General features: G+C 31.4%; 1 protein-coding gene across 2 annotated transcripts in view; it reads right to left on the bottom strand.

Moving 5' to 3' along the window:
* Positions 1–15,900, bottom strand: part of VPS13B (vacuolar protein sorting 13 homolog B) — a 1,012,351-nt gene that overhangs the window by 904,087 nt on the left and 92,364 nt on the right. For both annotated transcript variants that reach the window (XM_051970918.1, XM_051970917.1), the window contains 5 exons: positions 8,850–9,118; positions 6,483–6,578; positions 6,119–6,241; positions 5,043–5,180; positions 678–765 (listed from right to left, as the gene is read on the bottom strand). In XM_051970918.1, coding sequence (XP_051826878.1) covers positions 678–765; positions 5,043–5,180; positions 6,119–6,241; positions 6,483–6,578; positions 8,850–9,118 — 714 coding nt within the window. The remainder of the gene's footprint in view (positions 1–677; positions 766–5,042; positions 5,181–6,118; positions 6,242–6,482; positions 6,579–8,849; positions 9,119–15,900) is intronic.

The raw sequence follows: 15,900 nt of genomic DNA, 5'->3' as shown, positions 1-15,900 counted from the left end.
AAAATGACTAGGACATATATAGGCTTTACTGAAATACAAAGATTTCATTTTAAAACTTGAAACCACAGCAGGAACTCTTAAATAAATGCAACAGAAATATTCAATGAAATATTCAACCAGCATGAAATTACCAAAAACTAACAAAAAGAGTTAAGATGACCTAATCATATTTTCTCAAAGAATTAGGACAAAAACCTCAGAAAATAAAAATTTTCCTAAAAAAAATAAAAATAAGACACAAAAATTAAGCACCATGCCACACTTGATTTCTATATAGATTACACTTTAATTTTTCCAAAAAACATTAAACAAACCTTTATTTAAAAAAAATATATGCAACATTCACGAGGTACTTTTTAAGAAGGAAAGATTTATTCTTTTTGACAGTAGAAAGAAATATCCACTTCCATGAACCAAAATTATTACTACTTATGAGCACTAATACAAAATGACTATAAAAATGCATTTCTTATCATCTATGGAAGGAAATGAATCAAAATACCAAGAATATCAGAAAATTCTAACACATGTCATTACAGATTAATCCATTCCCCAAATCAACCCCAAAGGTAAATCTGAGGTAACCAAGGACAGCCGGTCAAGGACCAGGTGGCTGTGAAGAGGCCTTTGTTTCTGTTGTTTGAGGAAAGGCAAACATTAAATAAAGTAACTAGTACCTTTGCCACTGGAGCTCTCCATTGTGTACAAGTAATCCATGTAGAAAGCTCCAAACCTCTGCATTCCTGCTATCTCAGTATATGTCTCCTGCCAACAAAGCAAAGCAAACAGAACAAAAGTTGAAAAAGAAGAGAATCTTGAGATTACAAGAATCAGACATATCCTTACTTGAGCTGTGTATCAACTTAAAAGATTATCACAACAAAAGAACCAAGGTTATCCAAAGAATTCACTTCGAAGGCTGCTATTGTAATTTCTATTATAGGCCCCACAAAGGGATATCTATAATTTTATTGGGCATTTTAAACACTTTATCAATAATGTTTAGTTAATGAATACCTTTAATAGAGAACATATTCCTTTCCTGGCCTTTCTCAGCTACACAATACTGTCTAATAATGAATATTCCTAAAGAAAGCTAGTTAATTTTAAGTATTTCAAAAACATCTATATTTAGCAGTTTATGGTTTACAAGTTTATGGTTTACATACAGTATCTCATTTGCATCTTACAAAAACCTTTAAAGTTAAAGCAATGTAAGATTATCACTTTACATACAGGAAAACTGTTAATTTAGCTAAAATAGATTTTTTAACCCATAATCATCAGGCTTCTGAGATTTTATATTTGGTGACAAATTGCAATCTAAGTTTAACAGCAAAGCTCTGAGCAAATCAAAGAGAACAATGTAATGCCTAAGATTTTATGTATCTGACAATATATGACTTTAGTCTATCATATATAATTAATTTCAAAAAGTTTTCAAAACCAAGTATCAAAGGGGGGAAAATACACACACACATACACACACACACACATTCTTTTTTACTTCCATTCTACATCTTGTTACAAATTTCATCAACTACATTTGCCTTCACACTTTTTATTTGTTTTTAACCAAACATATATAGATTAAAGTGGGTAGATTTCTTCATAAGTATTCAAACATTTAAATATAGGCAGAATACATTATTGGCTATCAATCAATGAAAAACAAATCTAATATTATACAGTCACTATCCACTGTAACATTCAATACATACTAGTTAAGATCATTCTGACATAATCACTAAGTCCAATCAGAAACATAGAATCTAAGAAATAAACTTTATGGCTACCCCAAAGTCTCCCCAGTCTCAGCCTCTCTCTGACACTGATGTTTTTCATTCATTCCAGAATCAAATTTCTAAATTCCTTCTGTACACTATTTGCATACTTCACTGGCACCTCTAGTTTAAGAACTCTAAAAATGAATTGCATCTCTCACTACAGTATTGTAGTCTTCTACTTCTCTTCTGGCTTCCTAATTTCTATTAATGATGTCATTACTGTCCTAGTCACCCATACCTAAAATATCACCATTACCTTATATTCCTCTCTTTCATTCTATACAACTTACCAGTAAATAGTCTTACTGATTTTACCTTCATAATGCATACTCATTCCTTTCTTTTTCTATTTCCAATGCCTTTCATACCTCTTCCTAAACTACTACAGTAACTTCCTAACCAACAATCGCTGCTTCTGTACTCCCATATCTCCAATCTAAGTTAAACTGTTGATCAGTTATATTCACAACATTTTAATGCTCAAAAAACTCTTATGGCTCCCAATGTCTACCAAACAAACCCCAAACTTTTAACCTGTGATGCTCCAACACGTAGCCTGATGCTCTATTTCCATTATTTGTAGTACTCCCCTTCAGGGGCCATTTTCAGAGAATGCTACATACACAGTATATACAGTCTTCTTTAACTAGTACCTTCCCATTCACCACTGACTACTGAAATTCCATCTATCCTTCAAAGTCCAACTTAAAGATCACCTAATTTGGGGGCAGCTAGGTGGCGCAGCGGATAGAGCACCAGCCCTGAAATCAGGAGGACCTGAGTTCAAATCTAGTCTCAGACACTTAACACTTCCTACTTATGTAACCCTGGGCAAGTCACTTAATCCCAAATGCCTCAGCAAAAAAAACAAAACAAAAACCACCTACTTTTTGAAGTCTTTCCTGATTATTACTTGATGTTCCCTCCTTGTGAACTAATTTTTTTTCTATTCTCTTTTTATGCTATCTTCTATAATGTTTGGTATAGTTATTTGGTGACATGCCTTATCACTTATTAGATAACCCTATAAGAAAAAAAAGTTTTTTTATTCATAAAATCAGATGATATATGTGAAGAGTTTTACTGTAATCCTTAAAACTGTATTAATGTTAAGTATTAATATTAGTCTTTCTTGCATCACATAAAAGTACCTTTGCACCCAACAGATTTTTAAAGTGTTTTTAAAATGAATATATTCCCCAAAATACCATTCACAGCATTTTGCACATTGTAGAAATTAGAAAAAAAAATTTTTTCCTGAGGTATTTGGGGTTAAGTGACTTGCCCAGGATCACACAGTTAGAAAGTATTAAGTGTCTGAGATCAAATTAACTCGGATCCTCTCTGAATTCAGGGCTGGTGCTCTATCTGCTGCACCACCTAGCTGCCCCTTAGAAAATTAATATTTGACTGGTTAAAAAAAAAAAAAAAACCTAGATCTTTTCCTATTATGAGAGTACCCATACAGCTTGAAAGCTGTTATTCCTTAATCTAGCTAGATTATCACCTCCATTCCTGATGATATAACATTTGAAGATATCCCTTAAGCCATTTCTGCTCACATGTCATTCTTGTAAAATGTAAAAAGGTGTACTGGAAAGCATCTAGTGTGTTGGGTGGATCTTTGTACAGTATTAATGAGAGTACAGAGACTATGGTCAGCATGGATAGAAATAATACCCATAAAAATGAAATTGCAGGTGCACTGCAATGCTGATTAGGGGAGAGTTCTAAGATCAAGACCAACAACTAAGGTTTCCTTCCCCAACAACACCAATGTAGAGGGTTCTATTTAACTTTACTAGATTGGATTACTCTACTACAAATAAGAAAAATGGGGGCAGCTAAGTGGTACAGCGGATAGAGCACCAGCCCTGAAGTCAGGAAGACCCGAGTTCAAATCTAGTCACTTAACATTTCCTAGCTGTGTGACCCTAGGCAAGTCACTTAACCCTAATTGCTCCAATAGAAAACAAAAGAAGAAAAGAAAAGAAAAGAAAAATGGAAAGGAAGAAATAAAGGGTAGGGGAAAAAAATCAAATCTAGTAATGGGGATACTGAAATAAATAGGATAATGAAATCACTTGGACTTTCCTGAAACTGGGAATTCCCAGACAACAAAACTCCCTATCCCAATAGATTGGTACCTTCTGTTTTAACATATTCTCTTGAAATTTGCTTACTGGGAAGCTAAATGACTAGCCCACAGTCAAAAAAACTAGTAGGTTGAAGAGGCTGACTTCAAGATTAACTCACTATTTACTATTCTATATTATCTTGTCACTACCACAAAGGTAAAAGAAATTCTATGATCATTGTACTCATGACCTGAAAGGAACTTAAGTCAAACTCCTTCATTTATTAAATGAGTAAACTGAGAATCTGAACAGTTAAGCAACTTGTTCAAGGTCACATTGTTAAATACTAACAGTGAAAGACTAAAACTTAAATCATCTAAATTTCAATTTCCTGTTCTTTCCACCACTTCATGCTGAATTAACTGAGAGTATTTAATTTGAATCAGCCAAAAAAGAATTCTCAAAAATGCATAACTACTAAACACAGCAAAAACTATTTGAGGAGATAAATGTTGAATATGAATACATAAACATAAAGAAAACTCTTAAAATATATTTCCATATACATAACACACACACACACACACACACACACACACACACACTCTTCTATGCTGTACAAACAAAACAAGGCACTCATGAAGTAGCCTTTTTCCAAAAAAATGTTGGGGGCATAAATAGGGCAGAAACTTTCTTTCTTTTCTTTTCTTTTTTTTTTTTTTTTTTTTTTTTACAATTTCTTATGTGTCTTTTTTTTATTTTTTCATTTTATTTTTTTTTAATAATTTTTTATTGATAGAACGCATGCCAGGGTAATTTTTTACAACATTATCCCTTTCATTCATTTCTGTTCCGATTTTTCCCCTCCCTCCCTCCACCCCTTCTCCCCAGATGGCAAGAGTCCTTTACATGTTGAATGGGTTGCAGTATATCCTAGATACAATATATGTGTGCAGAACCAAACAGTTTTCTTGTTGCACAGGGAGAATTGAATTCAGAAGGTATAAATAACCCGGGAGGAAAAACATAAATGCAAGCAAGAAACTTTCTGCTGTATATTACTATTAATAAGAAGTACTCAACAAATGACAGTTGACAGCAATGATAGCAATCAACTCTTCTTAAGTGTGTATGACAAACACAGATTAGAATTTGGCTTAGAAGTTTGTTCTCTGACCTTATGATGAGCTGCATTCAAAATAAATTCTGCACGAATACCATTATTTTCTGGACTTCGATAATCAAACAATGAATTTGTAAGGTATGTCAAGCCTTTGGTACTTAGATTTTCACCACAAATGAAGAAACATGCTTCCTTAAAATGAAAAAATATGAGGGGAAAGAAGAAAAATCATTATTAGGCAGTGGAAACAAATAAGACTTTTGCTTTTAAATATATTCATATATATACATATATATGGTTGGTAGTTCTATGCTCTTGATGAGGACATCACCGAAGTAAAGCCATGACATTCAAGTAAACTGGATTTAATTGAGGGAAGACAGTGCTAGGTCATCTACCTCACCCACCTTTCCAGAAGCATCTGGGTAGAATGGCCAAATATAGATCAGGACGGTTGGAGATGGTTCTAGAAGCAATGACGACTTTGGCCTTTTTAAGGTCATGTCTTTAATAGGTCTCAATTTGAATGAGGTCACACTCATTCAATGATTAAAAACAGATATGAATTGAGGAAAAGAATGGCTTCTTTCACCTAATTCCCCACCCCTCCAAAAAAAATCCACCTAGATAGAGAGATAGATAAGCAAATAAATAAATAAATAAGTCTTGGAGGGGGAGGCCCTCAGTGTTTCAGGCCAAAAAAGGAATGATATGCATATAGTGAAGGTTACAGTTCATTAATAAATCATGTTAACACAACAAAACTGAAGAGCAATATATTATTCCAAATTGGTTTTTCATAAACCTACCATTACAGAAAATTCCTAGTGGATTTTAACCAAAATATAACCACTAAATTGAAAGATATCTGGAATTACCATCTAAACATTTAGTTTTATTTACTTTTTTCTTTTTTTGACATCTCAGTAAGTTTCCAACAAACAATCCCTGCATAGTATCCATAAAAAAAGTTAAATCAAAACCACCTAAGAGTATATGTCACTTCCTATTTTTATCATTTACCATTTGTTTTGTTAAGACTTAAAAAAAAAAATGTCCTTTAATCAATTCGCAAACAATGACATGTAAGGTTACTTTTTTAGCATCTTATCTAAAAAGTGTTTACTTACAGCTTCATATCTATTCATATTCTCTTCAAAATCTTTAACACCCATAATTCCTTTAAGGCACATGGCTCGGCAACCTACAAAACCAATTTGGCAATCAAAGAAAGGATCTCCCATCATCAGGGCCTATAAGAAGAAAATCAGTACAATAAACACAAGAATTTGAAATACAGATGAAGTGTCACATGAATTAAAGCCTTTTAAAAAGAAGTATTTCAGTGATCTCTTTTGTCAAATAAAAGAATGCTAAACCAATGACATAAATAGCATTTTAAAATATGCAACTGGTAAAAAATATTTATTGTACATCAACTTTCCAGAATTATTACTATAAAATTAAATATATACATTTATGATGGAAAATTACCTCAACTGTGGTTCCTTCTTGCTCCCAGCATATTACTTCTTTTGATTTTACTTTCTGAGGGCTATAATAACTACTTTCAGCTTGCATTTCGGTGAGCTATAAAACAATATGATAAACAAATTAAATAAACCAAAATTAGCACTAAAGAGCAGAAATCTATCATAACTAGACTAATTGATGAAGACAAATTAAACTTTCCTATTGATCAAACTCTACTATGGTGCAGGAAACAGGTGCAATAAAAACAGCTGTAACATATTATTCACATTAGAACATAAGACCCTGTTGCTGAATATGCCAATTTAATCTCATGTATGGCATATGACTTGACCACCACAGTATTTTTATTTAGTTTCCTGTTATAATAAGACTGCTTTAAAAGGTGCAATAGTTGTGCAGCTGCAAGAGAAATGTTCATGGCAAATGAGCATCTATAATGAGCTTTAAAATCTACAAAATACTACATCAATTCACAGTTACAACATAAATTGGGCTTAGTTCTGTTTAATCATTACCAAAATTTCTTCCTGTTATTTTCAAAAGAAAATTTATTCATTGCCTTCTGCATATGTTCAAGTGACCTTTGTCCTTGAAGAAATCAGAATATTCTTCAAACTTTAATACATTCAAATTAACAATCACATCCAAGTAAAACAAAAGCATAGTAATACTTAAATACCCTTTTAAAATTCCACAAAAGAGTTAATTTTAGACATGATCTTTTTAGTTTGGGAATTCTACTACTTATTCTATCTTGTACCAAATCATTATTTCTTACATAAAATACTTTTGAAATCGCAAATTCTCATTTTTTGGCTGTTTCCAATCGTGAAATACACATGGTTGCTGTTTTAAAGTAAAATTTTCTAAGCCAAACACTGAAATAGAAATTTATTTTCTTAAACCTGATTCCTCTTCAGCTGTCTGCAATTATTGTAGAGGAAAAGCAATTAATTGATTAAAAGAATTCAAACATTACAAGAACAATTTTCAACATTATTAGAAAAATGCTACATTTCATTTGATTTTTTTTTTTTTTTGCTGAAATGGTATCAACTTGTTCAGAATACTAATGCAGAAATATGAGCTTTTTTTTTTTTTACCAAGATATGAACCACAAATTAATTCCATACATTTTAGCATGCAAGCCAAACAATGAATTCTAATGTTTTCCCCTCAACTACAGAATGTTTCTCTTATACTTTATAGACATATGTATTTCCCATGTAAATGTCCATCCTGACTCAATTAAATACTATTATTTTCATCAGTAAAACTAACAGAAGCATTAGCATAAGGCTTCATTATTTTCATGTTTGAAACTATATGGTCACAAAAATGACCTGAAATAGGATACTTCCTTTATCAATCTAATTTTAATTTTCTTCATAAATTTGGATTAACAGTCGGTACAAATGACTGGCTCATATTATGTTTTGTTCATATAAAAATAGCAACATAGTTAAAAAAAATTCTACTAATAAGTTTTTATTCTATTTGAAAGGAATATTTTAACCTCAATCATTTTAAATTTTACCTGTTATGACACTAATTCATTTTAATATCATATCAAAATTCCATAGCAAGTTAAGTTTTCAGTATTCTCCAGGAAATTTAAAAGCAGACTTATCAAGGAAAATATTTACCAAGTGATAATAACATAAATTTTGCTAATTTTTTCCAAAAATCATTTTTTAAATGCATAGCATTCAGCAAAGCACAGTGATCCTAACTAAACCAAAAAAATCATTAAATTACGTCAACATGAAAAATCTCTTTTATCCTGGATGCTTTGAAATAACAGTTCTGTTTGGATTCATTACTACGTCAATCAAATAAATGAATTCCAGGAACTACCATGTCACTCTATCAGTAAAAACTAATTCCACAGACACTCTTCAGTATAAAGACATTAATCTTAGCATAGGCAAGTAAAAATCCATGGAATCTTTTGCTCATAGTGTTTTAGAATGACTAAAAAAATTCACAACAATCATATAAAATATTAGTTTTGGCAATGTAATCATTACATGGGAGAATGGGAGTGGGGACAGGGGACACTGAAGGGAATGATTTGATTTGTAATGAATCCAAATCCATGCAGTACCAATACATGTCATAACTTAATTATATTATAATTTACTTCATGGTTACAACTTTGATCATAATGAAATAAATCAATTTTTTAGTCATTTGACTACATAGCAAACATCAATAAAAAACAACTATAATTCTATTATACTATAGTGCTGATTTCTCTCCAGAAGCAAGATTTATTGAATGCATTTTTTTCTTTTGCCTTATAAAAGAGCATATATTGATTATTTTAAACAATTAAACTTAATATAATTGTAAATGAAAACTTACCTTGAAAGTCACTGTGGCCTTTGTACAATAAAATCCTACAGAAACAATTGGATCCTTTAAAGTCTGAGACTTCGGCTGATGCAGAGTTGATATTGTTTCATTTCCAAGATAGTCATCCTCTCCATCATCATAACTTACAATGGCAGGAACAAATGACCAAGCCCAGGATACCCATCCCTGGGACTGTTCATCATCTTGTTGTGCATAAAACTCTTGAGCTTTATATTGGTTAAGATATTGTATATCTCTGCCAGTTTCACCTTCACTACCTGACACAAAATACAAACAGGCAATGTGATCAGGTTTAGCCAGAGAAAAGTATACAAATAAAGAAAAAAGTCCATTTCTCAAATGCTCCCCCTTCCTATTTTTGACACTTAGAAATCACATCTGTTTCTGTATTGCTGAGTATCCACAAATAAAGAGATGAATATTCATAGTTAAGAAGATAATATTAGAATATATATCATTAAAGTTGCCCTCCCAAAAAGACAACAGGATTACAGGAAAAAAGGCATCACACTACCCTTGTATCATACCTACTTCACCCACTCAACTTATGAAACATACTGAGCATGCAACAGATCTTCAATAAAATCTCAATTGTTAATTGACCAAAAAAAAAAAAAAAAAAGCACATTTATATGAATTCCTTCTTCAAAGGAAATAGACACATAAAAATTTGTCTGGCTAATTTTGAAACAAACTTTTACAGCAAATGATCAAACATATTGGAAGTATATTTTCACAAGATAATAGAAATGACCTTAAAAAGTAGTCAATTTACAATTTGTAAATTCAGCTACTTAAGACATGAAAGGAAAAACATTTTAATGCAGGCAATCCTCAAAATCAAAAGTCTATTCCAAAAATAAAAATTTATTAATTACTTATATCACAAAGTGCTAAAATGAACTTTATATCTAACCTATAATGACAATGTTTACCTGATTTTTACCACAAATAAATATAACATATCAAAATTATTGTTGCTGATATAAAAAGAGCTTTAAAAGCACAAAGATTTTCTTTGGTCAGACAAATGTCAATATAAAATTCCTAAACTCTCTAACTTATTGAATCTAAGGTTGCTTTCTTTCTGAAAATAAATCCCATTGGTTTCTGTTACTCAGAGGCATATTATCATTATCTTCCTCCCTCCTCTCTCCCCCAACCCATGAGGCTATTGGGGTTAAGTGCCTTGTCCAGGAAGATGTTAAGTGTCTTGAGATCAGATTTGGACTCAGGCCCTCCTGACTTCAGGGTTGGTGCTCTATACACTGTACCACTTAGCTGACCCCATACTATCATTACCAAAGACTACTACAATATTGTATTTTGAAATGCTTCAAAGTAGAGTGAAAGTTTGAAAAAGATTCAAACAAATGTGATCTCATAACTCATTGAATAACCTTTATTCCCAACACACTGCTGAGTATTCCATTCTTCCATTGAGTTGGTAAAACTTGTAGAGTTTTACAACTAATCCATTTCCTTTAGACAGATAAGAATCCATAACTGCAAGCAAAAAATAGCCTGTTTTGCTTGACATCTTTCCCCTTTTCTTACCAATCACAAATCAACTGAGCAATTTGTTTTGACCTGTACTGGGGAGCTTCAAAGTGATTCAAAAAAATCAACTCTTGGATTCCAGGCAAGCTATGTCCATTACAATGAATGCACTATTTACCATCACCTATTTTACACAGATTTAAAACAAAAAATCTAAAGGCAAATGTCTAATCAAACCCTTTATGAAAAGTCTAATCACCTGCAAAAAATAAGAAAGTAACGCTTAATTAACAAAAGGATACCAAAATTTAAGTTACAAGGTTACTAATTTTTCACACCTTAATTTAAAAAGAAAATTTTATTTGATTCAACTTAAAAAGCACTTATTAAATACCTATTAAGCAAAAGCATTTTGTTAGATACTACCTAATGCAAAAACAATTAGGAAAAAAAAATCTAATTCTTAAAAAGTTTACAGGAGAACAATTTGGAACAATGTCCAAAAGGCTATAAAATTGTGCATAACCCTTGATCAAGCAATACCACTACTAAGTCTGTACCCCAAAAAGATCAATGGAAATTAAAAGGATCTACGTGTACAAAAATATTTCAGCAGCTCTTTTTGTGGTAACAAATAATTGGAAATTGGATACCTATCAAATGGGGAGTGACTAAACAAGTTGTGATATATAATTATGATGGAATAGTACTATGTTATCAAAAATGATTAGCAGCTTCTCAGTAATGCAGTAGTAATTCAAGACAATTCTAAGAGATTTAGGATGGAAAATGCCAATTGCATCAAGAGAAAAAACTGTGAAAACTATATATAGAATGAAGAATAGTATTTTCACATTTTTTTTTTGTTTGTTGGCTTTTTCTTTCTTGTGGTTTTCTCTCTTTTGGCCTGATTTTTGTTGCATAATAATATGGAAATTATGCACATAATTAACCTGTATCAGATTGCTTACTATTTTGGGGAGGTAGGAGGTGAAAAAGGAAGTTAGAAAAATTTGGAATACAAAGTCTTACAAAAATGAATGTTAAAGGGCAGCTAGTTGGTGCCGTCTGAAGTCAGGAGGACCTGAATTCAAATCTGATCTCATACACTTAACACGTCCTAGCTGTGTGACCCTGGGCAAGTCACTTAAACCCAATTGCCTCAGCAAAAAAAAAAAAAAAAAAGAATGTTATAAACTATCTTTACAAGTATTTGGGAAAATAAAATACTACTTAGGAAAAAAGAAATGATAAACAGGATGATTTCAGAAAAATTTCAGACTTATATGAACTGATGCACGTATAATCTATATCAAATTGCTAATCTTCTCAAGGAGAGGAAGGGACAAAAAAAGAAAAGAATATTACTCTCTAAATTCTTCTTAAAAATGAATTACATTTTTTTCTTTCCATTTATTAGAAAAAATAAATATTAAAAAATATAAAAATTCTGAGCTCCATTACTTCAAGATCTGATTTCAACTGCTAATATCAATTTCATTGAAGTGTACTGTATTCCCTCCAAACCTAAGTAAACTTTGTAATTTGCTGTAACCACTTCAGGCTGATTCAGTATTATCTAGTTATTAAGATGATCTTTACTTGAAGTCTTTACAGCTTCATCAGACATGCCAGAACATAAGTACAGACAGAAACTTGTCCTGCATTCATAACATGATGAGACATTGGAGGATCTTTTAAAAGTACACAGATAATTGTAACATAATGGAAGAGCATGATATTCAAAATCCATGATCATATATACCAGTATATAATAACCATATATCTTGAATTAGAATATACCTTGAAAAGTATCTGGATTTCATAAAGCAATGGTCTCTGTAATAATTAATGAAAGGCCAATAACAAAAGTAAAAAAAGGTCAATAAAGGTAAAAGTCATTCAATTTCATGCTATTTTCCTCTTTTCTAGCATATATTTCACCATTTCCTATGCCTGTCTTTAAAGAAATAAACACAGCCCTAAACAACTGAAGAGAAATTCAATGTTCATAACTAGGTGATGACAACATAATAGATAGAAATGTGAGAACTACCTAAATTTATTTTTTCTTGACAATTTATATATATACTAAATATACCTATATAAGTATTTACTTTACATACATAGAAAAAATAATAAAACCCATCTGGAAGAATACAACATCAATAATCTTCAGGAAAATAATGAAAAGGGAGAACATAGCAACATCAGATTTGTATTACAGAGAAGGAATAATCAAAACTTACACACAACACAGTATTTTCAACTTTTTTTATTTTCTTTTTTTTTTCCTTTTTGATCTGATTTTTCTTGATAGTAGCATAATAAATGTGAAAATATGCTTAGAAGAATTGCATTGTTTTACTTGTATTGATTATTTGCCGTCTAGGGGAGGGGAAAAGGAGGGAGAAAAATTTGGATCACAAGATTTTGCAAGGATAAATATTGAAAACTATTTTTGGATATGAATCACAACACAGTATTTTCAACTTTTTTTGTTATTTTCTTTTTTTTTCCCTTTTTGATCTGATTTTTCTTGATAGTAGCATAATAAATGTGGAAATATGCTTAGAAGAACTGCATTGTTTTACTTGTATTGATTATTTGCCGCCTAGGGGAGGGAAAAAAATTTGGATCACAAGATTTTGCAAGGATAAATATTGAAAACTATTTTGCATGTATTTTGAAAATAAAAATGTATAATTATTAAAAATGGGAGTGAAAAAACATTTATTAGGCCTGCTAAGTGCCAGGCATTCTGCTGAGCATTAGAAAAACCAAAAAGGGCAAAAGATAGCTTCTACTTTCAAAGAGCTCACAATCTAATGACACAATAAGCAAATATGTACAAAGAATCAAAAATTTTTTAAAAATTGTAAGTAATTAAGAGAGAAAGACACAATAGGGCTTAAGAAAAGATTCTTGTAGATGAGAGTGCTGCAAAAATGGACAATTCTTTCAATTATACAATTCGATTATATAAAACTAAAAGCTTTTTGTGCACAGAAAACTGTAGATACACATATGGATAACAATTAACTAAGGAAAATATTTTATTCCAAGCATGTCTGACAAAAGTATCACATCCAAATATAGGAAAGTTATTAAAACTCATAATTTCAGAAATATAGTCTGTGCATTGACCAACCACAATAAAGAGAATCAATAATGAAGCAAGTTATTCATCTCCAGACTCAACTGCAAAATGAAACCTTCAGTTTGTCTGATGTAGTAAATACAATGTCAGACATGGAGTCAAGACCTGAACCTGAATTCAAATCCTGTTTCAGACACTTAATACTGTAAAATCGTCAAAAAGTCATTCAATGTCATTATGCCACAGTTCTTGTCTATCAAATGAGGGAGGTGGACTTGATGGTCTTCAAACTCCTTCACTAAATCTATGATCCTATGATTTCTAAAAAGAATTTTCTTTAAAAACAAAAACAAGAAACACACTGCTCTAAAAGGAAAGGGCTTTGGGGTGAGGCGGGGAAGCTAGAAGACACTATTAAACCCAATAGTAAACTAAAACCTTTTGGGATACTGTTTATATGATCCCTTGAACAAACTACTAACTCTTCACCTATAATTAAAAAAAAAAAGTTAGAAAAGTTAAATGACTTTACAAAAGACCTAGGGGTACTGAAATTCAGAACCTAAATTAGAACATGGGTTTTCTAGTCTCCTGCTTTTTTCAACACAGAAAAATTATGCTACTTAATGCAAGGAATATTAGTGTGGCTCTGTATGTGTGCGAATGCCTGTGTGTCTGTCTGTGTACCTCAATTGTACGGATCTATGACAGTAATACCGCAAAACATAGCATACAATTAAGTAAGGTTGTTGTGGTTGAGGTGGTTGTTGTTATTCAACTTTTGTTTTCAAAGGGAATCCACGATATCATGGAGTAAAGTCTTGAATTATAAGTGAATTGGATTTAAGTGAAGCAGAGCTGTACAAAGTCATCAGCCACTCTCTCCCAGAGTCATCAATAGTCAAGATGATTGGTGATGGATGATGTGGATAATCCTAACATCTTCAATGCCTGATCAAGCTCTAAATACTCTACAATTCCTGCTTCAGCCACCATCATGACCACTGGAACAAATTGCTCTATTCCACTAGGGAAAGTCTTCACTGGTTGCATGTAGACATTCCCCTAACCCACTAACAGGTCTGAGACTTATTGATTTCTTCAACTTGATTCAGTCCATCAATCAAGATAGTTCTGCCCAGGTATGGTCACTACTTATGCTACAATTTCTTGGAATCACAGGTGAAAATATTCATCAATCCAATAAGATTCAAAATTTATAAATCATCTAAAATGTTAATAATGTAAAATAATGAACTATCTAGAATTTAACAAAACAAAGTTCTCAATTAAAATTTATTTTCTTATTTTACTCTTTAAAAGGGTATCTCCTACTCATTTATTGAGATCATTTATAATTTTTTATTTCCAGGTTATCAGATTTGATTCTCAGAATAAAATTGTTCATTGTACTGTGGTTATACAATTTAGAAGGAGATATTTTCTTTGTACCAGAATTGATAAATACATGTGTTAAGAAAACATTGGCACAAATTTGTATAGCTGATTTTGAAAATAAGTTTGTTATAAGTTTAAATATATTTGAAAAACTATAAAGAACAGTTAGTTCTTATCTGAATACTGTCCCTGAAGTATTGCCAAGGTTAAGTCAGCTTTTGTTATCAACCACCTAATTGTCAGGCTAACTGTAGAGTACATATTCTTACTGTTTTACATTCTCAAATAATTAGAAACAGTTATTTTGTACTAGTTTGTACCCATGTGATTTTTTTCTTTTTTTTGGTACATAGAACTTGATATTTTATCATTGTTTACAAAATTACCTTGTAAAATTATAGAATTTAGATCATATTCTAGGTGGTTATTAGCTGAGGAATAACAAGTGTTATAAATTAGGTAAATTATTTTATGCATTTTAAAACAAATTCTTTCTATAAGAAATCATTTGCTTTTAGAATTAATTTTGTAATTTGTAAGGAATACAAAAGCTTAGGAAATACATAAAGATTTTTTAAAGTCCTTATATTGTGCCAGGCACTACTAAATGAGCAGTGGGTATAAAAAGACAAAAAACAATTCATATCCACAAATAATTTATGTTCTAATGGGGGAGACAACATGAAAGTTAGGTTCAAACCAGATATAAACAGGATAGATAGAAGTACTCTCAGAAGGGAAGGTAAAACCAGGAAAAATCTTATACTGAAAGCATTTCAGTTGAGTTTTGAAAGAGGCCTCAAAAACCAAGGACCAGAAGCATTAAAAGAGAGCATTTCAGACATGGAGAATAGACACTGCAAAGACATGAGAAATGAATGATTACATGAATAAACAAATGAAGCCTTTATTAAGTCTATCTACATATAAAGCACTGAACTAAGCATTAGGAATACAAAATAGAAAATAAAGGACCATATTCAAGAAATAGAAAGTAAGCCAATGTGCCAGGATCAGAGTATCTACTATGTGCTAATGAAC

Source organism: Antechinus flavipes, chromosome 1, assembly GCF_016432865.1.
Source record: "Antechinus flavipes isolate AdamAnt ecotype Samford, QLD, Australia chromosome 1, AdamAnt_v2, whole genome shotgun sequence".
Lineage (NCBI taxonomy): Eukaryota > Metazoa > Chordata > Mammalia > Dasyuromorphia > Dasyuridae > Antechinus > Antechinus flavipes.
Note: the sequence above shows the minus strand (reverse complement) of the source record. Positions and strands in the feature narration are given on the sequence as shown.